Source organism: Saccopteryx leptura, chromosome 3, assembly GCF_036850995.1.
Source record: "Saccopteryx leptura isolate mSacLep1 chromosome 3, mSacLep1_pri_phased_curated, whole genome shotgun sequence".
Classification (NCBI taxonomy): domain Eukaryota; kingdom Metazoa; phylum Chordata; class Mammalia; order Chiroptera; family Emballonuridae; genus Saccopteryx; species Saccopteryx leptura.
Window position 1 is genome coordinate 81061167 of NC_089505.1, and position 27817 is coordinate 81088983.

The 27817-nt window shown below is 47.8% G+C and overlaps 1 protein-coding gene across 1 annotated transcript; it reads right to left on the bottom strand.

Moving 5' to 3' along the window:
• Window positions 1-25904, bottom strand: NLRP13 (NLR family pyrin domain containing 13). Its single transcript, XM_066372608.1, has 11 exons — window positions 25604-25904; window positions 24035-24097; window positions 19598-21185; window positions 18712-18775; window positions 15958-16103; window positions 13050-13217; window positions 10699-10869; window positions 8196-8366; window positions 4736-4906; window positions 2581-2751; window positions 1-124 (listed from the first exon to the last, which is right to left on the bottom strand). Exons 1-11 carry the CDS (start codon window positions 25902-25904, stop codon window positions 1-3), a joined length of 3138 nt encoding a protein of 1045 aa, XP_066228705.1.
• Window positions 25905-27817: the final 1913 nt, after the last annotated feature.

The following is a 27817-nucleotide window of genomic DNA, read 5'->3' on the forward strand; positions in this document are numbered from 1 at the left end:
TCACCACCACCATGTGTCTTCAAGGTCATTAAAATCCCACTTGCACAAGATCCTCAGGAAGCACCCTTTCTCTTGTAATGCCTTCAACTTTTCTTTGACTATATCGTATAAGTCTTTTTCTAGTCTGTAAAAAAAATTTAAAAAAGAATTAGAAGAGATGGTCGACTGAGGTGAGAAACTACAAATGCTAACCTCTGTTAGCTTCTGTTTTCCTTTATATCCGCCCCTCCCCCAGTGTCACCCAGAGAAGTTGGGAAGGAGACCTGAAGGGACAGGCACCCCGTTCCATAAGGCAAAGGCACAACCAGAGAGGAAACAGATGGGAACTCCTAAGGGAACGCCCCAGAGAAGAGGACAAGATAGACCTAGGTCAGGGTCACGCAGGTTGTCACTGTCTCTGTGGATAAACCGGATTCCTTTCATTTCATTGGTTAGCCTATGTGTGACAGACTCTTGCGAAATTACCATATTTCCCCATGTAGAAGATGATCCCATGTATAAGACGCACCTTAATTTTGGGGCTCGAAATTTGAAACAAAGTGTATGACATCAAGTGATTGAACTCAAGTTTTATTCATCATAAAATTCATACAACTCTTCATCACTGTCAAAACTCCCCTCCATAAGCTTGTCCTCCTCTGTGTCTGATAACAAATCACTGTTTTCAACAAGGAGCGCAAAAACAAGTGCGAAAAGGTGGTAAATGCAAGTAAAAAAAAATCTACAACCGCTGTATAAGATGCACCCAGATTTTAGACCTCAAATTCTTCAGAAAAAGATGTGTCTCCTACATAGGGAAATATGGCAGTTCTCAGCATTCTCTTCTTTTAAGAGCTGACAGTTGGATACCTGGTCAGAAGTTGCTTCTATAACTTGAATCACTCCCAGACACGATTGGTAGGAAGGGGAGACATGCCCGTCTCCGGTGGCCACCAGCCCAGAACTCTTGTTAGAAAGCATGAGTTAGAGGGGATGTTGGTGACAGGAAAGCCACAACATCGTACAGCTTGTGACCGACTTCCAAGTTGCCTTGTTTTCTGAAAAGAGCCCCTGTATACCTTTCTGACGTCATCTTGAAAACACTAAGATCTAGAGCAGGGGTCCCCAAACTTTTTACACAGGGGGCCAGTTCACTGTCCCTCAGACCGTTGGAGGGCCGGACTATAAAAAAACTATGAACAAATCCCTATGCACACTGCACATATCTTATTTTAAAGTAAAAAACCAAAACGGGAACAAATACAATATTTAAAATAAAAAACAAGTAAATTTAAATCAAGAAACTGACCAGTATTTCAATGGGAACTATGGGCCTGCTTTTGGCTAATGAGATGGTCAATGTGCTCCTTTCATTGACCACCAATGAAAGAGGTGCCCCTTCTGGAAGTGCAGCGGGGGCCGGATAAATGGCCTCAGGGGGCCGCATGTGGCCCGCGGGCCGTAGTTTGGGGACCCCTGATCTAGAGTGTTCTAATATACTGATCACAAAAATTAGAGGATATTTCAAAATGAATATGAAGTGATAAAATAGCCCCTAATTCTCTTCTTTTGATGTCTTAAATGGGCAACCCAAACCTTGGCCTGATCTCAGGACCTTTGCATGTGCTATTTCTTAGGGCTTTTCATCTCTAGTCACATTTTACGTTTCCCTCCTGATACAGGGATTCCTCTTCTCTGCCTCATTGGGACACAGGGTCAACGACACCACCTCAGGCAGGCTTCTCCTTACCAACCTGACCACCCTTGTTTTCTGTGTCAGAATCCAGAGTTTCCTTTGTAGCATTCATGACAACTAACACGGCTTTTCTTGATTTCAGATCTGCCATGTTCCTGGGGAGAATGCAGACCCACGAGGACAAGGCTCATGTCCATTTGTCCCCCACCATCTACCTCACCGCTGTGAATGTCTGATGAGTGATGTAGGGACTAGATTGGGAAAAAATGAAGCGACTTAGAAAACTGCCAATGTACACAGGACTGTGTCGATCCATATGAGAGTTGCTAGTGCCATTTAGATTAATTCATAGAAAAGAAAGTTGTTGTTTTTTGTTTTTTAGCTAGAGAGAGAAAGAGAGAAACAGAGAGAGGGACAGATAGGAAGAGAGAGAGATGAGAAGCATCAATTCTTTGCTGCAGCACCTTAGTAGTTCACTGAATGCTTTCTCGACCCAGGGGCTACAGCAAAATGAGTGACCCCTTGCTCAAACCAGCGACATTGGGCTCAAGCCAGTGACCATGGGGTCATGTCTATGATCCCACGCTCAAGCCAGCAACCTTGGGATTTCAAACCTGGGTCCTCTGTATCCCAGTCCAATGCTGTATCCACTGCACCATTGCCTGGTCAGACACAAAAGAAAGTTTAACTAGTCAGTTCCTCGGTGACAGGAACCGCACTGCAAGTGTCTGGTGACCACCTGTGGCTAGTGGCTCCTCAGTCAGACACGCGGTTACTGCCCTCTCTGGGAGCCGCTGGCACAGCCCTAGGACATGGAATTCAGGGTCAAAGTGAGGTCTGCCTCAAACATCAGCCAGCCCACCCCCCACACCTCCACAGGTGCTGCAAAAGTCAGCGGGGATTACCCGAGTTTCTGCAGTTTGCACGCGGGTTTTTCCAAGGACTCCCACAGCACGTTGACACCCTCCGGCCCTAAGTCGTTTCCAATGAGGTTCAGATTCACCAGGCTTTCCCGGCTGCCGAGAACCAAGGCGAGGTGCCGACAGCAGGCGGAGGTCAGACCACAGCGCTCCAACCTGGGGCGGGGTGGGAAGGGAGCATTCAAGACTGAAGAGTAAGAAATAAGAGGAATACACGATGCAGGGTGAAGGAAATGATACTGGAACTGACTGGGTCACAGCTGGCTGCTCAGCACATGCCAGACACGTTGCAAGTGTTTGCGCCTGAATCATTTAACTCATGCAGCAACCCTGTCAGGACAGATAACACCTCACACCCCATTTGCCATGGCAGCGTTGTTTACAACAGCCAAGATGCAGAAGCAGCCCAGGTGCCCATCAGTGGATGAATGGATACAAAAACCTGTGGTATGTGTACACAATGGAATAGCATGCAGCCATAAACGAGGAAATTCTAGCCTTTGTGACAGAATGGATGGACCTGGAGATTATTATGCTAAGTGAAATAAGCCAGTCAGAGAAAGGCAAGTACCATAGGATTTCACTCAGATGTGGAATCTAATGGACAAAATGCAATCACTCAGATGTGGAATCTAACAAGCAAAATAGAGACAGATTTCATAGATAGAGAACAGGCTGCCTGCTGCCAGGGAAGGGGGTGGATACTGGGGGGAAAGGGAGAGAGATTGAGCAAAAAAGAAATAATTCCCTCTGGCCGGCTAGGCTCAGTGGTAGAGCATCAGCCTGGTGTGTGGAAGTCTTGGGTTCGATTCCCAGCCAGGGCACACAGGAGAAGTGCCCATCTGCTTCTCCACCCTTCCTCTCCTTTTTTTTCTCTATCTATCTCTTTCCCCTCCCACAGCCAAGGCTCCATTGGAGCAAAGTTGCCCCGGGCACTGAGGATGGCTCCATGACCTCTGCCTTAGGCACTAGAATGGCTCCGGTTGCAACAAAGCGACGCCCAGATGGGCAGAACATTGCCCCCTGATGGGCATGCCGGGTGGATCCCAGTTGGGCATATGCAGGAGTCTGTCTCTCTGCCTCCCTGCAGAAAAATACAGGAAAAAAAAAAAAAAAGAATCCTTCAAGGAATGGTTGAATGAGTGGAACAACAAATGAATGTTTCTCTCTTTCTCTCTCAAATCAATAAATGGGAATTTAAAAATAAAATATAAAATAAGCTGAACTCTGTTTTCTCTATGCTTTTTAAAGTCCATAGAGAAGTGAAATCACATGGCATGGGTCTTGGACTATTTTTATAACCGGCCGTCTATACTTCTCAATGTCCAATCACTCTATTATATGCTTGAAACTAATACAATAGTGTGCCAACTGTAACTGAAAAATAAATTTAAATATTACTCTAAAAAATATTTTAAAAAATCTGTCTTTCTGCTAAAGAGAGAAGAGTCACCAGGCAGGGGGCCATGTCACCTTCCATAGCTCTTTTCATTCAAAAGGTACTGATTGAAAGAAAAAATACCTACAAGCAAAGAGATCTCTATTTTATTTTATATTTATTTATTTATTTTTGACAGAGACAGAAAGAGAGAGACAGACAGACAGACAGGACAGACAGGGAGAAAGGGAGAGAGATGAGAAGCATCTATTCTTCGTTAGGGCTCCTTAGTTGTTCATTGATTGCTTTCTCATATGTGCCTTGACCCGGGAACTACAGCAGACCGAGTGACCCGTTGCTCAAGCCAGCGACCTTGGCCTCAAATCAGCAATCTTGGGCTCAAGCCAGCAACCATGGGGTCATGTCTGTGACCTCACGCTCAAGCTGGCGACCTTGAGGTTTTGAACCTGGGCCCTCTGTGTCCTAGTCTGATGCTCTATTCACTGTGCCACCGCCTGGTCAGACTCTATTTGATAGTCATTTTTTAAAATCTACATCATTTTTTTATTTCTCAGTTACAGCTGACATACCATATTGGATCAGTTTTTGTAGACAACCAACCCCGCAATGAGACATTAGATAACAGGCCTTTGTCCTTCACATCTCAGCCTCTTATCCCCCCCCCCCCACGTGAAGACATCGCATCCATCCCCACACAAAAGCAGGAGGGGTGGCTTCCTGCAAAAGGGCAGGGTGACTCACCCAAGTGTATTCAGTGCACAACAGGAACGTCTCACAGCCTCGCACAGCCGCCTCCCTCCGGCATCCCCAACCTGGTTTCTCCCGATATCCAACACTTTCATGCTGTGGTTGTGCCGGAGGGCGTCTGCCAGCTCCCGACATCCCTTGGCTGTGACAGAGCAGTCCGACACACTGCAAGATAAAAACACACCGGGGGGGGGGGGGAGGAGGAAGGGAGAGAGGGACCATCATCTTGAGTCCCCAGGCTTTGGGGACACCAACCCACCTGGTGTTCTTTTCAAAGGAAAAGAGGGATGTGGGAGAGGACTTCTCATCCTGGCCCCACACTGGTCCTTTATCCATGAGAGAGAGACACACACAGACGGACAGACAGAGAGTAAGAGAGATCCTCAGAAAGGCCTGCTTCCCTGTGACACTCCCTAGGGAGGACCCAAACTCCACGGTGCTGACACAGAACATGTTTTAGCCTCTGAGCTCAACGGGTAAGCTAAAAAAACAAACAAACAAAAAAACCAAACACTAAAATCTCACATAAGGGGTGATTTATTCTCCAAGAATGAACTACTGTATAAAAGGAGTTCAAGAGGACCAATCCAGATAATATTTGAAGAGAGAATGAGAGGAAGGGAGGGTTAAGAGGGATACAAGGGAGAGGAGATAGACAGAGACAGAGAAACAGAGAGAGACAAAGAGACAGACAGGGAGGAGAGACAGAGAGGAGAGAGGCAGATGGAGAGAGAAGGAGAGAGAGAGACAGAGACAGGAAAGAGACAGACGGAGAGGGACAGGTGAGACAATGGAAGTGACCCCCCGTCCCCCAGAGCGGAGAAGGCAATACCTAAGGTACACTCCTTGAGCCATGCCGCCTACTTGAGAACATCCTTGTGGTCAACGCTGTCAGGGGCCAAGTCTAAGGGAACTGCCGACTAGACAAACATCTATGCCAATCAGACACAACAGGGCTAAATTTCCACTGGGAAGACCACCTACAAGTCAGTAGGGGATAAAAAACAAACAAACCTCAATTGGAAAAAAAAAATAGTCATCAGGTTTTATCAAGAGGTTTTTCATTTGGATGGCCACACAGATACCTTTTAACTTTCAAAAACTGTTCAGGCCTGGCTGGATGGCTCAGTGATAGATCATTGGCCCAGCATGTGGAAGTCCGGGATTCGATTCCTGCTCAGGGTACACAGGAGAAGCGCCCATCTGCTTCTCCACCCTCCCCTTTCTCTCTCTTCCTCTCCTGCAGCCATGGCTCAAATGGTTCAAGCAAAGTTGGCCCTGAGCACTGAGGACGGCTCCATGGCCTCAGCCTCAGGTGCTAAAAAAGCTTGGTTGCCGAGCAATGGAGCTGCAGTCCAGCTGGGCAGAGCATCGCCCCCTAGTGGGCTTGCCAAATGTATCCCAATTGGGGTGCATGTGGGAGTCTGTTTCTGCTTCCTTATCTCTCAATTAAAAAAAGAAAAAAAGAAAACTGCTCAACTCCATCCTCAGAGATACAGACACACAAAAACTTTTGAGTTTCCAAATAAGAGATATGAGCCCTAGGGCTGACCTCAAAATAATTCTGGGGGGAGAGTGTTGGTGAGGGATAAGGGGAAAGGAGACTGTCCATGAAATCAATAAATATTGAAGATGGATAAGGGAGTTGACTACATGCTCCTCTTTCTACTCTTGCCCAAGTTTCAGTATTTACACAGGGACGGGAGGAGGTGGAGCTACGGTTTTCCTACCTCTCAAACTGAAGAACACCAAGGAAGATTAAGAACATGGCATATAGCGACTTCCCTGGCCTCCATCTCCTCCATCTTTTTTTCTTCGGGGCCAGGGAACCTTGCCGGGTGGGATGCACTGTACTCAATAAAGCCTTTTGTTATTCCACAAAAAAAAAAAAAAAAAAAAAAAAAGGAACATGGCATATGACCACCTGGTGGCTGGCGATGTTAGTCAGTAGAGAACAATTGGCAACAATGTTAAAATTTTGGTCACCACTGGTTACCCTTCCTAGGGACTAATTCTGTGTAGAAGTAGATATCTACATGCCTCCAAAATGATACAAATAGGCAGATACATGGCCTAATTCTTTCTGTCCCCCCCCCCCCCCCAACCAAGGTTGGAAGCAACCAGAGACCTTACCACATAACGCGTTGCACCCGTTCAGCAAATGACGAAGTCACCGTCATAAGGGAGTTAAGGTTGTTATGTACCAATAGGCAATGTTCTCAGATACGCAGCATGGGCTGCCTGCTTTCATATTGCTAAATGCCAAGTAAAAACACACAACCTCACTTATCTTTATCTGCACAAAGGACCTCCGGAAGGATAGAGACATATTTAAAAAGGATAGATACATATTTAAACAGACGCGGAAAGTATTGGTGGCTCCCAAGAAGGGGAATGGAGAGGTGGGAGAACATGGTGAAGATGTGGTTTCATCCATCCTTTGGTACTCATTGAATTTGCAAAATCTAATAGAATTTTTTTTTTTTTTTGACAGAGAAAGAGAGAGAGAGAGAGGGACAGATAGGGACAGACAGACAGGTAGGGAGAGAGATGAGAAGCATCAATTCTTCGTTGCGGCACCTTAGTTGTTCATTGATTGCTTTCTCATATGTGCCTTGACAGGACTACAGCAGAGCCAGTGACCCCTTGCTCAAGCCAGAGACCTTGGGCTCAAGTCAGCGACCTTAGGCTTCAAGCCAGTGACCTTTGGGCTCAAGCCAGCAACCACAGGGTCATGTCTATGATCCCACGCTCAAGCCAGTGATCCCCTTGCTCAAGCTGGCGACCTCGGGGTTTCGAACCTGGGTCCTCTGTGTCCCAATCCGACACTGTTCACTGAGCCAACAGGCCAGGGCCAGAACGTGGCTTTTGGAAGAGTCTCTCCCGTTCTCATGTTTACAAGGGGCTCATGTCTAAATGGTGCAGATCGTGTGATTTAAGCAGAACCCCTGCTGTTTCCATAGAAGCCCAGAGTCTTGGGACAGGCTGGGCTGATGATGTTCACAGGCCCAGCGCCCCAGAGTCTGTGGTGACCCTCCCTGGTGGACGACATTTCCCAGGGGTTGTCCCAGCTTGGTGCTGGGGACAGTCAGTGTGTCCTGGGTGACTGAACTGGGAGGGAGTTCCCGGGAGCTCGTCTGGTGTCCTGCAGACTGCCCAGGGCACCTGCTGCTCATGCAGGTGTTATTTCATCTCCGTTGGCTGGAATACACCATGGCCACAAAGACAGCTCTAGGCAGAGTTTTCCTCCTCTTCCTCAGAGCCATGACACATGTGGGGCCCGTGGATACGCACTGTGGTTAGTTGTAACAGCTGCATGTTTTCCCCCAAACAGGCACTGCAATGCCTCACACATGCCACCACCTCCAACAAAACCGAAGTCTCCCGGAGGCTGAGGGTCACGTCTATATCCGGGACAAAGCCCCAGGCGCATGCAAGGAAGGGGGACACTCACTCCAGGCTCTGCAGGCGGCAGTCCGGACGGCTCAGGGCCTGGCACAGAAGCCGCACGCCCTCGTCCCCCAGGGTGTTCTTCCTCAGGTCCAGGTGAGTCAGACTCGCGTTCTGGAGGAGGGCGTCTGACAAGTCCCTGCAGCTGGGTGCGCTGAGCTGGCAGCCGCAGAGCCTGCGGGGTGAGAGCCACGCAACAGGGTGGTTCAGGGCGCAGCCCGCCCCGATGCCCCTGGGCACACATGGCCAGCACGCTGTCCCCAACCCCGTCCCCCGGCCCAGGAGGTGCTGAGTGTCTGTGTGTGTGCTGACTGAGCCTGTCTTGCCCCAGACTCAGACAGCGAGTGTGGCAAGGATGTGACTGTCATTGTGGTAAAAACAATAATAAAAAAATGATGGTCAGTCTGACCAGGTGGTGGTGCAGTGGATAGTGTGTCAGACCGGGACACGGAGGACCCAGGTTAAAGACCTTGAGGTCGCTGGCTTGAGCCCAAAAGTTGCTGGCTGGAGCTCAAGGTCACTGGCTTGAGTAAGGGGTCACTCAGTCTGTTGTAGCCCCCACCTGGGTCAAGACACATATGAGAAAGCCATCAATGAACAACAAAGGTGCCACAACGAAGAATTGATATTGCTCATCTCTCTCCCTTTCTGTCTGTCTGTCCCTATCTGTCCATCCCTCTCTCTCTGTCCCTCTCTCTCTGTCTCTGTCACAAATAGATAAATAAATAAGTAAATAAATAATGATGGTCAAGCCATACAAAGGTTCAGTTTTGCAAGATCAATAAATCCCAGAGATCCAATACATGGCATCGTGCCTACCACAAACAATACACTGTTCAAGCTTAAAAACATGCTCAGAGGGATGTCAGGGAAAGTCAAGGGCTGTATGATCTCACTCTGATGTGGTCTAGAATGAACAGACTGAATGAACGAGCAAAATAGAGACAGACTCACAGACAGAGAGCAGGCTGACAGCCGCCAGGGTAGGGGGGTGGAGTCAGTGAGGAAGGTTGGAGGGATTGAGCACAAAAGGATAAATGAAAAAAGAAAGAAACACAGACAACAGTGTGGTGACTGCAGGTGGGGGGTAGAGGAGGTTACAGGGGGGATAAACAGGGATGGACAAGGACTTGACTTGGGGTGAACACGCAATACGGCGTACAGTGATGTGTTATAGAATTGGGCACCTGAAACCTGTCTACTTATGTTGACCAGTGTCACCCGAATACATCCAATGAAAGAAAAAAATATGCTAAGAGAGTCAATCCTATATTAAGTGTTGTAATAATAATAATAATAATAACAATTTGTAGAAGGGGTGGAGGAAATGTTGAGAGGTGATGGGCACACCCATGGCTTTGATGGTGGCAACGGTCTCACGGGTGAACACATATCCGCAGACTCACCGACTCGTACACACGGTCAGTGTGTATAGCTTTTTACATGTCAATAAAATAAATAAATAAAGCTTAAGGTGAGAAGTTTCAAAAATGGAAGTTGAAGGTAAAACTAGAGAAAGGGAAAGCACTTTCGGTGACCCTGAGCCCTCTGGGGATGAACGTTGGACTCTGGAGTCAGCTGGACACGGCTTGGAGGTAGCCGAGCTGTCACTGACCACTCGCTGCCCGCGGGTGGGGTCGTCCCTTCCGCCTTCAGTTCTGCGGCTCCCAGGGGGACATTGTGAGGGTGGGTCACAGGGGCTATCACGCCCCCACGAGCCCTGTGTGTATAAAGTGCTCAAGACAGGACCTGGTAAGCGTGCAGCACAAGCTATAGGAGGTATGTCACATGGAGAGGTGACAGGGCTAACAGATATATAGGTAAAGCATGAGAGACAGGATGTGTAAGATGTCATTGTATTGTATAACAGATGGCACCTAAATTATACATTTTATGTATGCACAATCATATATACATGTAATACATTTTATCTCAACTGTAGATCATACATATATGCATACAGGACTATATTCAAACTTACTAAATGGAACTTATATTTATAATTATTATATATGTTCCCTCCCTCCCTCCCTCTGTCTCTCCAAGTCTCTGCTTAATCACTCTCCTCATTCAGTTGGTGAGGGGAAGACCTCACTGGAAAACCAACCCCTCCAGATGCCTTGTTGACTCATTCTTTGTTTTTCTTCATACCTGAACGACTCTGGATTTTTTGGTACCTCACTCATAAAATGATGATCCTCACCCAGGTGGGAAGCTTGTCTGTTTTATCCCCCCGCAACCCCCAGCTTTGGTGCCTGCTCTGTGTCTGGAGATAGGAGCTCCAGTATCAGCGGACTGAAACCGTCCAAAGTCCCTGGGGTCCCTGCTAACCTGGGAATTCCATGTGGCACCCCCCCGGGATGGATTCGACACACATGGGGGGCTCTTAGACCCAGAATCTGTGACTGCTCAGCACCTACACGGAACCCAATGCAGAGGCCACTGCTGTCCCTCACGCCGACCCTTAGGGAGAGTCGCTTTCAGGGACGGAGCCAAGAGGGACTTACACCAATCTCTCTAAGGCAGAGTCGAGCTGACGCAAGGAGGCACAGAGCCACTGGACGCCATCGTCCCGGAGCTGGTTAAAGCCCAGGCACAGCCGAGACAGCCTCCGGGTGCCGGTGAGGGTCACGGCGAGCCCCTCGGAGCTGGCGGCTGACAGGTTGCATTTCTCTAGGCTGCAGAAGGGATAGAGGCATGGTCAGTGAGCCTCGGTGTCCCCCACTTCCCTTCCTCGAGCACCCAGTCCCCTGGGCCACACAGGTGGGACCCAAACATCATGGGAAGAGGAAATTGAACAAATGGAAAATGATTTGGCTTTGGGTGATGAGCATCAACAGTTCATAATTTTCTTTTTCTCTAATGAGTGAGCGAGAGAGAGAGAGAGAGAGAGACAGACAGACAGACAGACAGGAAGGGAGAGAGATGAGAAGCATCAACTCATAGTTGCAGTACCTTAGTTCATTGATTGCTTTCTCATATGCGCCTTGACCAGGGGGTGTACAGCAGAGTGAGTGACCCCTTGCTCAAGTCAGTGACCTTTGGGCTCAAGCCAGCAACCATGGGGTCATGTCTATGTTCCCACGCTCAAGCCAGTGAACCCTGTGCTCAAGCTGGCAACCTTGGGCTTTCCAACTTGGGTTCTCAGGTTCGCTCTATCCACTGTGCCACCACCTGGTCAGGTCCAAAATAATTTTTTTTAAAGAAAACAAATAGATTGATTAAAGAACAAAAGCTTCACCCAGGTCGGGTTGCTCAGTGGATAGAGCGTCGTCCCAGCACGCTGAGGTTGTGGGTTCAATCTCTGGTCAGGGCACGTGCAGGAAGCAATCAATGAGTGCATACGTAAACAGAATAACTAAGTGAAACAACAAGTTGATGCTTCTCTCTTTCTCTCTCTCTCTCTCTCTGAAATCAATGGAAAAATTAAAACAAAAGAAGAAAAGCTTCAGGCAGAAAAAGGTGGGTCCAGGCACGACTTCTCAATCCTTGCCCTACGGAGCTTTGGGCCAGATCATTGTTGGATGTGGGGGAGCCCCCACTTCCTTCTAGGGTGTTGATCATAACTGGTCTTCACCCACTCCATTCCCATAACATCCCCCTCCCTTCCCAACTGTGAACACCAAGTATGTGCCTGGACATTGTCAAATGTCTCCTAAAGGACAAAACTGTCCTTAGCTGAACGCCCCTGGGTTTAGGGGAGGCTGGTGGAAGGCGATGGGGTTAAACCAGATACACCATGAGACCCGCAGTCATGCTGGAGGCAAAACTCGCCAAAGGAGAAAGGTGGGACGTATGTAAAAAGGTGATGAGGTCCATGTCAATGGGATAGGTCAATACGATACAGGGACCCCTCCCACCCAAGGCTTCCCAAAAACATACTCCCTGCCCCACCACTCAAACTCACAAAGAAGATACCGGGTATAGAGCAAGAAGACTTACGAGAGCTCCTTCAGGGCACACCTGGACATGTCACAGGGCTTCTGGCGGTTTGTCACCTCCATCCCCGAGAGGTCGTTGTCCCCCAGACTGAGGAAATGCAGACTGCAGTTCCGACTCAGTTCCACAAAGAGACAGTGACAAGCTGTGGCCGTGAGGCCACACGATTCCAACCTGTCAAAGAGAGGCCTTGAGATGGGCCATGGCTCCCGGGCGGAGGGGTCTGCACCTGGCGGGGTCCCTTTGGTGGAGGAACGGAGGCGGACTTGTCCCCATGTCTGATCCCTTCCAGAGGTAGGGTGGCCCCCCACTCCCACCCCCAGTCAGCGCCACTCAAAGTGTGGTCCACGGTCCAGCATCAGCTCGGAGCTGGTGGGATTGCGTGGGCTCCAGAACACACCCACTGGCTCTCAGATTTATCAGGGTGACATTAGTTACCCTAATCATACAGGTTTCAGGTGCCCGATTTCACAACACACCTCTGTACATCACACTGTGCATTCATGTCCCCCCAAGTCAAGTCTACGTCCATCTCCATTTATCCTCTCCTACCCTCCTCCACCATCCCCCTCCCCACAATCACCACTGTTGTCCCTCTCCATGTTTTTTATTTTGTCATTTTGGGCTCTGCCTTCCACCTCCCTCACCCAGGACCCCCCGCCACCCCGACAGGTGTCAGCCTGCTCTCTGTGGATGAGTCTGTCTCTCTTGCGCTTGTCTGCAGAGAAAGGAATCTGTGTTTCAATGTGCCCCCGCCTTGGAGCTTCTGATCCACATTAAAATCTGAGACATCTCTGCTCTCTACACCCACGTACATTGCTTCTCTCTGCTCATCTTCTTCTGGATCGGTTCACTCACTATCCGTTTGTGACTCCTGTCCTCCCCACCCGTCATCACACCCAGGGGGTGGTAGTCTTACCACAGATACTTGAGGTGGCATGCCGAGTGCCTCAAGGTTCTGAAAATCATGGTGGACACAGCAGCTCCCAGGCTGTTGGAGCTCAAGTTCAGGTGCGTCAGCCGGCGGTTGCCGTGAAGGACCTGGACCAGCTCCCTCAGGACCCTGACGGGGGTCATCGATCTGCACCTGTGGGATAGAGGCCACAAGAGAGCTAGCTTGGGGGTGGGGTGGGGAATGAAACATCCTCCTCTTTCCTTTCTACCATGAAGACACACCACCGAGAGACCCTCCAGGATGTACACGAGGTGAGAGGAACCCACAGTTTGATCTTTGAGTCGTGGTAAGGAACCTTTGAAGACAGAATCTAAAAAACATTCCCCAAAGAGTCTCTTACACAGCTCAGTTGGACATATAGAGAGTCAGGAGTAAATCAAGCTGTTTCTCTTCGAACTCTTCCAAGAAGGTGACCTCCTATGTCATGCCTGAGAGGTCTGGTGAAGACAACCCTCTTTTTTCTTTCTTTCTTTTTTTTTTTAAGCAAGGGAGAGAGGGGGGAACAGACAGGAAAGGCAGAAAGGGAGAGAGATGAGAAGCATCAACTTGTAGTTTGGGCACCTTAGTTGTTTATTGATTGCTTTCTCTTATGTGCCTTGACCAGGGGGCTACAGTAGAGTGAGTCATCCCTTGCTCAAGACAGCGACCTTGGGCTTCAAGCCAGTGACCATGGGGTCATGTCTATGACCCCACGCTCAAGCCGGATGAGTCCACACTCAAGCCAGCAACCTCGGGGTTTTAAACCTGGGTCCTCAGTATCTCAGGCTGATGCTCCATCCACTGCGCCACCGCCTGGCCAGGCCGCTTCTCCTTATCTTCAAGACTAAATGACAGAACCAAAATGGCAGTGGGGAGAGATAAAAAGTTTGAAAGTACTTCCTCCTGTGTATTTAATCCAGTTCCTTCAACACGCTGAAGTGTGAGGGAAGTCATGATTGGGGGATCTTCTGCTCTGAATCCACTGAATCAGCACGAGTCTGATTTTTCCGACCCTGAGGCATGATGAGATGGTGGGTGAAGAGGAGGGTCAAATTAGTTGGCCAAGGTTCCAGACCATCCAACCAAATGGCATCTCAGATTCAACCCTGGACATGACTCACTCTGTCCTCTACCAGGTATTTCTTCTCTGGCTTCCTACACAAGGTCTATTTCCATCTCTTCATTTTTTCCTGTCTTCACTCTGGGTTTGAGCCCCTCTGGTTTCTATCAGTGTCACACAAGAGGACCATGGAGTCTGAAACAATGCTCCAGTTTCAGTGACTAGGTCTTTCCTCAAATACTGTTTAGAGAGGGGAGTTTCTTCTCAAGAAACTGGTTTCCTTCTTCCTTGGGAGATGTCACCAACCCACGATTCTGATCACTCAGGTGTGTTTCTCCAACACAAAGGAAGCCCCCATGAAGACAGGAGTTATCTGTTCTGTTTACAGCCCCCGAATGGAGATAGAGATGCCCCTATAATGTCTTAGAAGTTCTCCACTCCTTTGTATCCAACTCAAATCAACACCAGCAGCCTCCCTTAGACGTCTTAAGGAAAATTACTGTATTTTTTGCTCCATAAGACTCATTTTCCCCCAAAAAAGTGGAGGGGGAAATGCCCGTGCATCTTATGGAGAGAATGTTCATCTTTCTTTCTTTTCTTTCTTTCTTTCTTTCTTTCTTTCTTTCTTTCTTTCTTTCTTTCTTTCTTTCTTTCTTTCTTCCTTCCTTCTTCCTTCCTTCCTTCCTTCCTTCCTTCCTTCCTTCCTTCCTTCCTTCCTTCCTTCCTTCCTTCCTTTCTTCCTTCTTCCTTCCTTCCTTCCTTCCTTCCTTCCTTCCTTCCTTCCTTCCTTTCTTTCTTTCTTTCTTTCTTTCTTTCTTTCTTTCTTCCTTCCTTCCTTTCTTCCTTTCTTCCTTCCTTCCTTCCTTCCTTCCTTCCTTCCTTCCTTCTTTCTTTCTTTCTTTCTTTCTTTCTTCCTTCCTTCCTTTCTTCCTTTCTTCCTTCCTTCCTTCCTTCCTTTCTTTCTTTCTTTCTTTCTTTCTTTCTTTCTTTCTTTCTTTCTTCCTTTCTTCCTTCCTTCCTTCCTTCCTTCCTTCCTTCCTTCCTTCCTTCCTTCCTTCCTTCCTTCCTTCTTTCTTTCTTTCTTTCTTTCTTTCTTTCTTTCTTTCTTTCTTTCCTCCTTTCCTCCCTCTCCCTCTCCCTCTCCCTCTCCCTCTCCCTCTCCCTCTCCCTCTCCCTCTCCCTCTCCCTCTCCCTCTCCCTCTCCCCCTCCCCCTCCCCCCCTCCCTCCCTCCCTCCCTCCCTCCCTCCTCCTTCTTCCTTCCTTCCTTCCTTCCTTCCTTCCTTCCTTCCTTCCTTCCTTCCTTCCTTCCTTCTTTCTTTCTTTCTTTCTTTCTTTCTTTCTTTCTTTCTTTCTTTCTTTCTTTCTTTCTTTCTTTCTTTCTTTCTTGCTGCTGCAGGTTCCCAGACAACTAGAAGAGTATTTGAACATTAAAGTCTCTTCTCATGTGTTAATAACAGTGCTCATGGTTGTTAATACTGCTGTTGAGTTTACATGGTTGAAATATTATTGTGGTATATTTTATTAAACATTTTAGCACACCATTTGGTTCAGAATTTTTTTTTTCTTATTTTCCTCCTAAAACCCTAGGTGCGTCTTACTGTCAAGGTGTGTCTTATGGAGCGAAAAATACAGTGTGTGATAGATTCTCATTTAAAAAACAATTCAACCTACCTTAAGTAGTAGCTTCACTAATAAAAACACCTTTATTTTATTTTCCTGACACTTAGCTTTACTTTGTGGTAAATACATAGATATTTACTACGGGAATCAAAATAGTTGGATGGTGCTGCTATGGTGTTCGGCAAACTGAGGAGAGTCTCTCTCCCACTTACGTCAGTTTTTGGAGTTTGCACCTTGGGTTTCTCAGCTCGTAGCAGAGTTTCTTCATAAATGTAGCACTCAGCTTGCTGTTGCTCAGGTCCAGCTTGCTCAGGTGCCCATTGTGGAACACGGAGCAGATGTTCTCCCACTGGCATACCTTGGAATGGACAAGCCTTGTTGTCCTTTATGAGGGAGAGAGAGAGAGAGAGAAAGAGAGAAGGCTGATGAGTAAATAAACCTTGGCCAACACCTAGGTAAGAAGAAAAGACCCTAGGGCTCTAGCCCAGTAACTCAGTCAGTTAGAGTGTCGTCTCGACATGCCAAGGCTGTGGGTTTGATCCCCAAGCAGGGCATATACAAGAATCAAACAATGAGTGCATAAATAAGTGGAACAACAAATCAATGTTTCTCTCTCTCTCTCTAAAAATTAATTTGATATTTTTTTTAAAAAGAAAAAAAGATGCCTGACCACATGGTGTCACAGAGGATACAGTGTCGAACTGGGATGCAGAAGACCCAGGTTCGAGAGCCCGTGCTCAACAGAGGACCCAGGTTCAAAACCCCAAGGTCGCTGGTTTGAGCACGGGCTTAAAGCATGACCCATGGTCATTGGCTTGAGCACAAATGTCGCTGGCTTGAAGCCCAACGTCACTGACTTGAGCAAGGGGTCACTCGCTCTGCTGTAGCTCCCCAGTCAAGGCACATATAAGAAAGCAATCGATGAACAACTAAGGAGAAGAACTGATGCTTCTCATCTCTCTCCCTTCCTGTCTGTCTATCCTTCTCTGTCCTTCTCTGTCTCTCTGTCTCTGTCACAAAAAAAAGAAAGAAAAAAAAGACTCTAATGAACAGTGTGGGTATTCACCAACATTTTGGATATAAAAATGTATAACCCAAAAAGCGTAGTTCTCATGTGTAATTCCTACAGTCCTCAACACTTCGTGTCAGAGGACAGCAACCACCTAAGTGAGGTGAGGTGAACCAAATACTTAATCCTTGAAAGTTCAGACTAAATAAAGCAGACCCTAGGGAATTCGGAACTTTGCTCCCTAGTATTATTTAATCTCTATGCTCCAATTTTCTATCTCTGAAAGATCATCATTTTATTATTATTATTATTCAGTGAGAGGAGGGGGAGACAGAAACAGACTCCTACAAGTACCCTTCAACCATGATCCACCTGGCAAGCCCACTAGGTGGCAATGCTCTGCCCATCTGGGGCTGCTGCTCCATTGCTCAGCAACCGAACTCTTCTTAGTGCTTAAGGCAGAGTACATGGAGCTATCCCCAGCATTTGGGTCCAACTTGTTCCAATCAAGTCATGGCTGTAAGAGAAGAAGAGAAAGAAAAAGAGAGAAAGAGAGAGAGAAGCGAGAGGGGGAGGGGTGGAGGAGCAGATGGGCACTTCTCCTGTGTGCCCTGACTGGGAATCAAATCCGGGACTTCCACATGCTGGGCCGATGCTCTACCACTGAGCCAACCAGCCAGGGCCATAATTTTTGTTTTTAATCTCAGACAAGATCAGGGAAGTAAAACAAAGAACCTATTCCTAATGTCCCTGAAAGATATAAAGTTCTTACTTCCTACGTACTCCATGAGCCCAGAATGGTAGCATTGGTTAGAACAGTTGTTTCTAACCTTAAATGCGTATGCGTGTGCACATGCGTGTGTGTGCACATGCCTGTGTTTCATACGTTTAACATCCCGGTTCATCCTGCTAGACAGACAGTTAAAACCCACAGAGGAAACACGGGAAGAAGCTGTGTTGTAGAGAAACAAGAAGTGACCTCAGCCTCAGAGGATCCCTGGTCACCTCTCGGGCAGGTGTGACATCTCCTTGAGCCTCAGGGTAATCACGCATCAAAGTAGGAATAATGAGCCTGACCTGTGGTGGCGCAGTGGATAAAGCGTCAACCTGGAAATGCTTAGGTCGCTGGTTCAAAACCCTGGGCTTGCCTGGTTAAGGCACATATGGAAGTTGATGCTTCCAGCTCCTCCCTCCTTCTCTCTCTCTCTGTCTCTCTCTCTCTCCCTCTTTCTCTCCTAAAAATGAATAAATAAAAAAAATTTAAAAAAAAAGTAAGGAATAATGACTGAGTACTAATCCTTACAGTAAACGGGCAACACTTGGGGGAAGACACTTGCTCACATGACCTAATAGTGACCACCAAAGTCCATGTTTCACATTTGAGGCATTCCAAGACAGGACAAATGACAGCCAGTATAGGAGTTAAAATATTCTAAGTTGATTTTAGAGATAGAAGAAGGGGAAGAGAGAGAGCGAGAAGGAGAGGGAGTGAGATGTTAATTTGTTGTTCCATTTATTTATGCAGTCACTCTTTGATTTTTTTTAAAAATTTCCATTGATTTGAGAGACAGACGTGTCAACTTGTCTCATTTAGTTATTCCATTTAGTTGTGCACTCATCAATTGCTTCTCATACGTGCCTGTGCCCTGATCCTGACAAGGGGTTGAAGCCACAACCTCTGGCGCTCCGGGTTGACACTTTATCCACTGACCCACCTGCCAGGGCGTTGGTTGATTTTTGTATATGCCCTAACCAGAGAATCGAACCTGCAACCTTGGCATATCAAGAGGATGCTCTAACCAACTGAGCAACATGACCAGGGCTACAATAGCCAGCATATATTGAACATTTATTATTATTCCAGACAGAGCATTTTACTAAAATTTCAATCTGGCTGAACACAAAATAACTAGTCTTCTCAAAATTTCAATTTGTCCAACCAGAATTGAAATGGTACCTCTTGGTAGGTTTGACGGTTCAACAAGAAAGGGCTTGAGAACACCTGTAGCAGGCTCTGTCTCCTGAGAGAAGTGGAGAAAAAACACCCCTGGAACCTGCAATAATTAGCAGAACCACCAGATTTTCTTATCTAGACTGAAAGTCCTTAGCATCCATATTATGGGTCAAGGTCATAGGGAAAGTGTCCCAAGTAGTGGAAGGATTTCTGGGACTCTTCTTCCAGGAGAGGTTCATTTGTGGAAGTCATTACTGTCAGGGGAAGACACAAGGTCATTGAGTTAAGAACTCGAAGTAGATAAAATAGTCCTGGGACTCGTCTCTGGGAGACAAAGGGGGCAAACTCATCAGAACAAGCTTGAGGGTTGAGTTAACTCCATCCGCCTCACTCTCATCCCAACTCCCAGTCAAAGGAGACCCATCAAGCATGGGGTTTAATTAAGATCTGGGAGCCGGACAGAGGAAGCTGGACACTGATCCAGGCTGAGCTACTCCATGACCCCAAAGACAGAAGCAAATTCTGCTTTCGTCCTTCACGTGTCTTCACTAGGAATGGTAATGACGGCCCCCGCTCCATTCAGTCACGGGCAACAGATGGAAGACCGTGCCTCAGCATGATGTCTGGGATCTCAACCTTCCATTGTGCGACAACTGAGATAGAAATGCTCTCTCTCTAATCAGATCCATTCAAGGAGCCAGGGACCCCAGCTTGATACTCAAAGGAAAACCTTTCCCCAGGCTGAAGCAAACCAGTGATGGTTGATCTATCATAACCATCAAGAACACAACTACCACATCAGAGCCCTGAGTTCTTCGTGGTAGAACTTGGGCCATGGACCTGAGAACAGGAGGGAATGGTGGGAAAGAAAGGACGTGGCGTTACTCACTCCGGCGTTCCCCAGCCGGAAGTAGACTCTTTCTGGGGGGCGAGACAGTTGACAGACAGCCTTAGCTGGCTTAACCTTTGACACTGCTTCAGACAAAACGAAGTCACCTGGAGCTGGAGATCCCCCAGATCCAGGTCCGCTTCTGGGAGGTGGCTCAACATCTGCTTGACCAAGGTCTCCTCCTGCGTCTCGTACAAGCACCGAAAGAATGGGAGGAATTCAAAACTGCAGGAGAGTATGCCGGAGGTGGGTAGCTCCTCTGCCCACTTTAATAATGCATCTATGATGTCGGGAGACATCTCACAATGCAAAGTAGCCTCCACCTCCCTGGCTAGGTGTCTGTTCATAAGACCAAAGGAGAAGAGAGTCATCTGATGCCAGTAGACATTGGCATCCACAAAGGCATCATTCAGGAGCACCCTCATCTCCTGACACTTGGAGAGGCCGCCGACGGCTCCTTCCTGTCCCCCAAGCACGTAGAACATGGCCCCCAGAAATGCCTGGAAACTCTGGTGGGCGAAGGTGATGCAGTCCTCACAGTCACTGACCTTCTGAAGAACATTCAGCTGGAGGAGACCGTCTATCAGGGGCACCTGCAGGTGCCAGCGTTCGACATCCTCTCTGGAGAACGTGGAGCGTGAGGACCACATGCCACTCGCGGCCAGAGCACAGAGGGCCCGCCACTGCTGCGGCCAGCTTGGCTTGGACCAGCTGGCCTCAGCCACCTCGAGCAAGCTGGAGAAGAAGCAGGTGTACAGGCCAGTGGCAGTCTGGGCGCTCAGCTGGAAGGTGGGGCGTCTGGTCCTCTGTCGCTTCAGGCAGGTGCACACTGTCCAACACACAAGGGGTGCAGCGCAAGAATGACACAGAACCTCATTCTCTCTGACCCACCATGAGATATCGCTGGCTTTGTGTCGGTCCCCAAAGTACCTGAAGAAATACTCCTCCCGGTCTGCCTCTGTGAACCCCAGGATCCGTATCCACCGTGGATTCCGTAACACCTTTCTAAGGTCTTTGCTGGGATCGTCCCTGGTGGTGATCAGCAAGGTGGCCGCAGGGACCAGGTCCTTCTTCAACAGGCAGAGCAGGATTTGGGCCACCGGGAGCTGCTGGTACCAGTCCGGACAGGGCGGGCCGTTGTCATCCCCATCAGAGGGCACGTTCATCTCCTCAAAGCCATCGATGACGAACAGGAGCCTCTCGGGGTGACTCATGAAGTATCTGACAGGGGCCCGAGAGGTGGGCCAGTCCTGGGAGAGGAGGCCAGCGAAGGTGGTATCCTCCATGTCTCTGAGTTGATGGCAGCTGAGATAGAAGACGTAAGAGAAGCTGTCCCGGAACAGTGAGCCCTCCACCCAGTGCATCACCACCTTCCTCGCCAGGGTGGTCTTCCCGACGCCTGCTGCGCCATGCAGGACGATTGTACGGGGCTGGGTCCCGGTTCTTCCCGGGCTCAGAAGATGCATGAGGTCCTCATGCTCCTGCTCGGTGACATGACGGAGGTAGATGTGGCCTTCGGGCCACGGCATATTGTCCCACATGGCCAGGATCCTAGCCTTCAGCCTCTCTCGGCATGCTCTTCTGGGGTCTGAAAGAGAGAAGGGAGTCAGAACAGAACAGAACAGTGCTGGGGGCATGGTTCAGCATCAGGAATCCTTCAGCAATGGGGTCCCCTTGAATAGGACAAGCCAGCGTGACCTTTGGGCTCAAGCCAGCGACTATGGGGTTATGTCTATAGTCTCATGCTCAAGCTGGATGAGCCCATACTCAAGCTGATGACCTTGAGGCCTAAAACCTGAGTCCTCAGCATCCCAGCCAAATGCTCTATCCATTGAGCCACCACCTGGCCAGGCTTTATTTTACTTTTTTAAAAGAATTTTATTGAGGTAACATTGGTTCATAAGATTATACAGGTGTCAGGAGTGCAACTCTATATATTTGCACGTGTGGTCACCACCCCTGGAAGCCTAGATTTCTGTCAAGAGGAAGAGCTTGGATATAGACCAACATCTATCTATACCAGGGGTCTCAAACTCGCGGCCCGCCCACCAATTTTGTGCGGCCCGCAGACTGGCCCGCAGATTAATCCACGAAGTTTGATTAGTCTGCGGGCTGCACAAAATTGGTGGGCGGACCGCACGGCCGCGAGTTTGAGACCCCTGATCTATACAATGGTATATTAAATATCTATTAAAGCAGTGGTAGTCAACCTGGTCCCTACTGTCCACTAGGGGGCGTTCCAGCTTTCATGGTGGGCGGTAGTGGAGCAACTAAAGTATAAATAAAAAGATAGATTTAACTATAGTAAATTGTTTTATAAAGATTTATTCTGCCAAACTTAGCAAAAATCCGACATAAAGTACTTGGTAAGTAATTATTATTATATGCTTTAACTTGCTGTAACTCTGCTTTATAAATTTTATAAAGTAAAGTTACTTCCCTACTTTATAAATTACCATTACTGTGGAACCGGTGGGTGGTTAGAAAATTTTACTATTAACAGAGATACAAAAGTGGGCGGTAGGTATAAAAAGGTTGACTACCCCTGGCGTAGAAGCTGATTCCATGCATTTACCCATTCCGTGGCTTTCACAACTCAGGAGCAGAAGGAGTTCTAGGACCTCTAAGGATCAGCAGGAAGGGGCTCACGGTGGGAAAACAGAGGGGAGATGTTATTCTCAACCCAGAAGGTGACATCTGAATTATTCACCCAAGGATGCCCAAGAGAGACCTGCCACTGGGCAAGCTCCTGAAAACCCTCTCTCACATGGTGCTTTCTCAAGAAATTACCACAGAACAGGTTCCCGAAGACAGAGCAAAGACAGATAGACAGACAGACAGATGTGGAGTTTACAGGGACAAGGGGAGGCCACCTTTCTGAGAAGAAAATGGCATTGGAGATGAAGTGAGGTCCCAGGATGGGAGCCACAGGGTAAGCAGACGGGCAATGGTTCTGGGGCTTCAGGAAACCGTCTAGACAGGGAAGACCAGGGAGCTATTGGACTCGTCCGTCTGTTTGAGTGCATTATTCTTTCCAAGGAACTTTAAAGTAAGGTGGTCATTACACATAAAGTCAATGCAGCCACTTGCTCAGGAATGGCAGCAGCCCCCCCACCCCAGGAAGCTGGAGACATAGGGAGCGATTCATCCCCCATGCCGCAGCTGGAAGCCCCACCTGGTCGACACCTTGACCTTGGATATCTATGCCTCAGAACCATGAGAATCAACTCCTGTTGTTGAAGCCACCCATTCTGGGCCAATGTATCATGGAGCCCCATAAAAGAAACATAGCGTGGAATCCTAAATGTATCGCATGCTCAGCATGAACATATAGCCATTTGACACTGCATACCTTTGCCCTCCCCCGAAATAAAAAACAAATAAAGACAACTTGAGTGGAGTAGAGACTAGAGATACCAACAATGTAAGTAGTACCAACAATATATAAATAGTACTTTTTTTGTTTGAGAGACAGATAGACAGACAGATGAGATATATAGATAGATAGATAGATGATAGATAGATAGATAGATAGATAGATAGATATAAATAGCATTTTCTTTTGTGTGAGAGGAAGAGCAAGAGAGAGGGAGAGAGAGAGAGAGAGAGAGAGAGAGAGAGAGAGAGAGATGAGTAGCATCAACTCATAGTTGCAGCACTTTTAGCTGTTCATTGATTGCTTCTCATATGTGCCTTGACCAGGGGGGCTCCAGCCAAGCCAGTGACCCCTTGCTCAAGCCAGCAACCTTTGGGCTCAAGCTAGAGACCATGGGGTCATGTCTATGATCCCACATTCAAGCTGGTGACCTCAGGGTTTCAAACCTGGGTCCTCAGCATCCTAGGATGATGCTCTATCCACTGTACCACCGCCTGGTCAGGCAGTAGTACATCCTAATCACTCATGAGCACAGAAATAAATAGCAAGGATGGCAGACAAGATCGGCACGTGGGTGCTCCCACAGATCAGAACTCAATTATCAGGCAAAGAATTGATGTTCTTCATTATACGTGAAGTCTGTGATTTATTTTATATTATACACAGGGCATATATTTCCTGGATGAAGCTAAATTTGTTCCGTAACTTCCTGTGTCACTTTGTCATTAGAAAAATCTCCATGGGGCCACTGGTACACACACACACACACACACACACACACACACACACACACACACACAGAGCTACCTATTAAGGCAACACAAAGTCCAGACACAGGCACCGGCATCTAACAACTTAGAGTGGAACCAGACAGAACATCTGGCTTACGGCAACTCATTGTTTAATAAGCTGCACAGAAGAACAGATTAGGAAAGGTGTCATTTGGGGGATACTGTACCACCAATTGGATAAAACTTCAGGAAAAAAAATGGCAAACGTTAGCCCAGTAAAATGCTCTATCAAGCAATCTGTCTCTGATTACCATCAAATAGTCTACACACCCCATTGTTCACTTGGCGTCTCCGGTTCTTCTTGGCTCGGCTGTTGGGGTTCCCGCGCCATCTCTGAAAGGAACAGGGATGATGGGATATGAGGGACCCCAGACTAGGGAGATGTGCTCAGTACAATCAATCATTTCTCTGACAAGCTTGGGACCGGAAGAGTCACGTCCATCAACCTAACTGCTTTGCAAACACACTACTTTTTAAAAGATGACGGCACAAGTGAAACACATCCCTGCGACTGGGACCTGGATCCAGCCAGACCCCCTGTCTGGCACCTCCACCAGATGTCCAGTTGGCTCACTTCCTCGCATCCAAGCCTTTGCCCAAATCTTACCGCCTCATGGTGGTCGATGATGAGCGTCATCAGCACCAGATCTTTGACATCACCCACCTAGGGCTCCCTCCCCCCACCTTACTCTCTCTCTTTTCCATTGCATGGGTCACCCTCTGACACACACCACATGACCATACTTATGGGTCCTGTCTCTCCCCCCTCTCCCCCTCCTGGAGGCAGACACCCATGGCTAGTCACTCTTCAAGGATTTATCCCATGCCGAACGATGCCCAGGACACAGCCGCGAGTCTCAATATTTCTAGAATACGATATCATAGGAAGAGAAGCACTAAGAATAAGGTTGTAACCCCAGCCGTCCCCCCGATGTGTTTCACATCACCACCCTGGATATCCCATCCCCCTTGAGCTTAAGGGCTAAGCCTTCCGTGTCTTCACTCAAATTGACAACCCCCCGCCCAGTACTTAGTGGCTGTGAGCCACTCTCCCTAGGAGATTTGACCCTAAGGAGATATGGCGCAAACATTTATAACCCCATGGATGGCTAGCGTTTACAGGACTTGATCTGGGTGTCAACCTGCATCCTGGGCTTCCTTAAAGATCAAAAATCCATAGACTCCACCCATGGTTACCCAATTCTGTGGAACCACCCCCAGACCAGAACTCCCCTGCAGAGTCTGTCCAGGGTCAGGGATAGCTCTCCTGGCGTCTGGGAACCCCCACGGAAATCTTTTCCCCAGGGCACAGCCTCGTGAGGCTGAGATGGTCCCTGTCCCTGACTCCCTTTACCATTACACTAACTCTGTAACATGTTGCGCCATTCTGTTGCCAACGGTCCCTATGATGTGAGTCTCCTAGGACATGGCTTTATTGTGATGTAGCAGGTGCCACCCACTGTAGCTCGACACACTAAATGGAAGACTTTTCTTTTTATCTGGGGGGCCACCTATCTGTCCGGAGAGCCAGGCTCTTCTAGATGAACAGCCTGGAATTTATGTACAATTCCTTATTTAAAAAAAAAAAGAAAAACAAGAATCCCAACAGGCGGCAGCCGAAGTTGTGATGGTTCCTGCCGGTCTCAGGGGCTGTCAGTTCCGCCACAGAGGTGACATATGCGTCCCTAGAGCTCACTACAATTTTAATTGACCCCATAAAATTTCAGCAGCAACGTCCTTGCTCCCCTAAGGGTAGCTGTCCCCTCAGTAACCTCCCATGTTCCTACCCCTGATGTCCTCCCATTCCCTCCCCTCCCCATCCCTCCAGCCCCCACTCACCACTCCCCTCGGCCGTCAGCTCCTCACAGAGTGAAGTCAGACCCATGTTCTCAAAGATCTGGAGGGTCACGTCCCACAGCTGTCCTCCCGGGAAGTACTCCATCAGCAGAGCCAGCAGGTCCGCAGGGCTCGCGGCCTTGAGGTCGGCCCAGGGCATCTTCTGGGCACTCTTAGGCAGCAGCTCTGGGCACTGGAGGCCCAGCTTGAATTCCTCCAGCTGGTACCGATCCAGGCCCCGCAGGTGAGACAGAAGCTTCTCCTGGGTGCCATCCACAGGAGTCACATGGTCTGAGGGGACCATCCCGCCAACACGCCCTGTTCCCAGCTTGGCCCAAGACCTATGACGGCCACAGGACAAACAGGACCGCAGAAAAGGAAGAGTGAAGACCGTGAGCCATGACCTTTTACCTCTGGCCAGATGGTCTAACCTGGACCCCGCTCTGCTGGACTCTTAGCACTTCCCATTACCTGTGTCCATGGGCTGGTTTATCAACCTGTCTTCCGCCAAGATGTCCACTCCCTGTAACAGGGACTTTGCCTGCTCTTGGCTGTCACCACCAGGGCCAGGCACACAGGAGGCTTTGGCGATGCAGAGGAGGAATAACGGATACTAAGCTCTTATCCTCCACCACGGATGGTTACCCTCAGTCCATTCTGAGGGTAACAATTATAAGTGGGGACACTCACATGCTCTGCTTTATAAAATGACATCTACCAATGGAACAGAATAGAAAACCCAGAAATAAAACCACATATATATAGTCAAATAATTTTTGATAAAGGGGCCAACAACACACAATGGAGAAAAGAAAGCCTTTTCAATAAATGGTGCTGAGAAAACTGGAAAGCCACATGCAAAAGAATGAAACTGGACTACAGTTTGTTCCCCTGTACTAAAATGAACTCAAAATGGATCAAAGATCTAAACATAAGACCTGAAACAATAAAGTACATAGAAGAAGTCATAGGTACTCAACTCATGGACCTGGGTTTTAAAGAGCATTTTATGAATTTGACTCCAAAGGCAAGAGAAGTGAAGGCAAAAATTAATGAATGGGACTACATCAGACTAAGAAGTTTTTGCTCAGCAAGAGAAACTGATAACAAAATAAACAGACAGCCAACTAAATGGAAAATGATATTTTCAAACAATAGCTCAGATAAGGGCCTAATATCCAAAATATACAAAGAACTCATAAAACTCAACAACAAACAAACAAACAATCCAATAAAAAAATGGGAAGAGCCTGACCTGTGGTGGCGCAGTGGATAAAGCGTTGACCTGGAAATGCTGAGGTCACCGGTTCAAAACCCTAGGCTTGCCTGGTCAAAGCACATATGGGAGTTGATGCTTCCAGCTCCTCCCTCCTTCTCTCTTTCTGTCTCTCTCTCCTCTCTCTCCCTCTCTGTCTCTCTCTCTCCCTCTCTCTGTCCTCTCTAAAAATGAATAAATAAAATAAAAAAAATTAAAAAATAAAAAAAATGGGAAGAGGACATGAACAATGAACAGATACTTCTCCCAGGAAGAAATACAAATGGCCAACAGATATATGAAAAGATGCTCATCTTCATTAGTTATTAGAGAAATGCAAATCAAAACTGCAATGAGATACCACCTCACACCTGTTAGATTAGCTGTTATTAACAAGACAGGTAATAGCAAATGTTGGAGAGGCTGTGGAGAAAAAGAACCCTCATACACTGTTGGTGGGAATGTAAAGTAGTACAACCATTATGGAAGAAAGTATGGTGGTTCCTCAAAAAACTGAAAATAGAACTACCTTATGACCCAGCAATCCCTCTACTGGGTATATACCTCCAAAATTCAGAAACATTGATATGTAAAGACACATGCAGCCCCATGTTTATTGCAGCATTGTTCACAGCGGCCAGGACATGGAAACAACCAAAAAGCCCATCAATAGATGACTGGATAAAGAAGATGTGGCACATATACACTATGGAATACTACTCAGCCATAAGAAATGATGACATCGGATCATTTACAGCAAAATGGTGGGATCTTGATAACATTATATGAAGTGAAATTAGTAAATCAGAAAAAAACAGGAACTGCATTATTCCATACGTAGGTGGGACATAAAAGTGAGACTGAGAGACATTGATAAGAGTGTGGTGGTTACAGGGGGAGGGGGGAGAGGGAGAGGGAAAGGGGGAGGGAGATGGGCACAAAGAAAACTAGATAGAAGGTGA

Bases quoted from the DNA above. Each gene is read 5' to 3' on its own strand.
- NLRP13 (XM_066372608.1), bottom strand. From the start codon at position 25,904: ATGGTCCCCTCAGACCATGTGACTCCTGTGGATGGCACCCAGGAGAAG. The intron at 21,186-24,034 runs GTGTGTAGACTA...TCTCTCTTTCAG, and splicing joins GACGCCAAGTGAACAATGGG to ACCCCAGAAGAGCATGCCGA. The intron at 16,104-18,711 runs GTACCATTTCAA...GTCCATTCCAAG, and splicing joins ACCGTCAAACCTACCAAGAG to GTATGCCAGTGGGAGAACAT.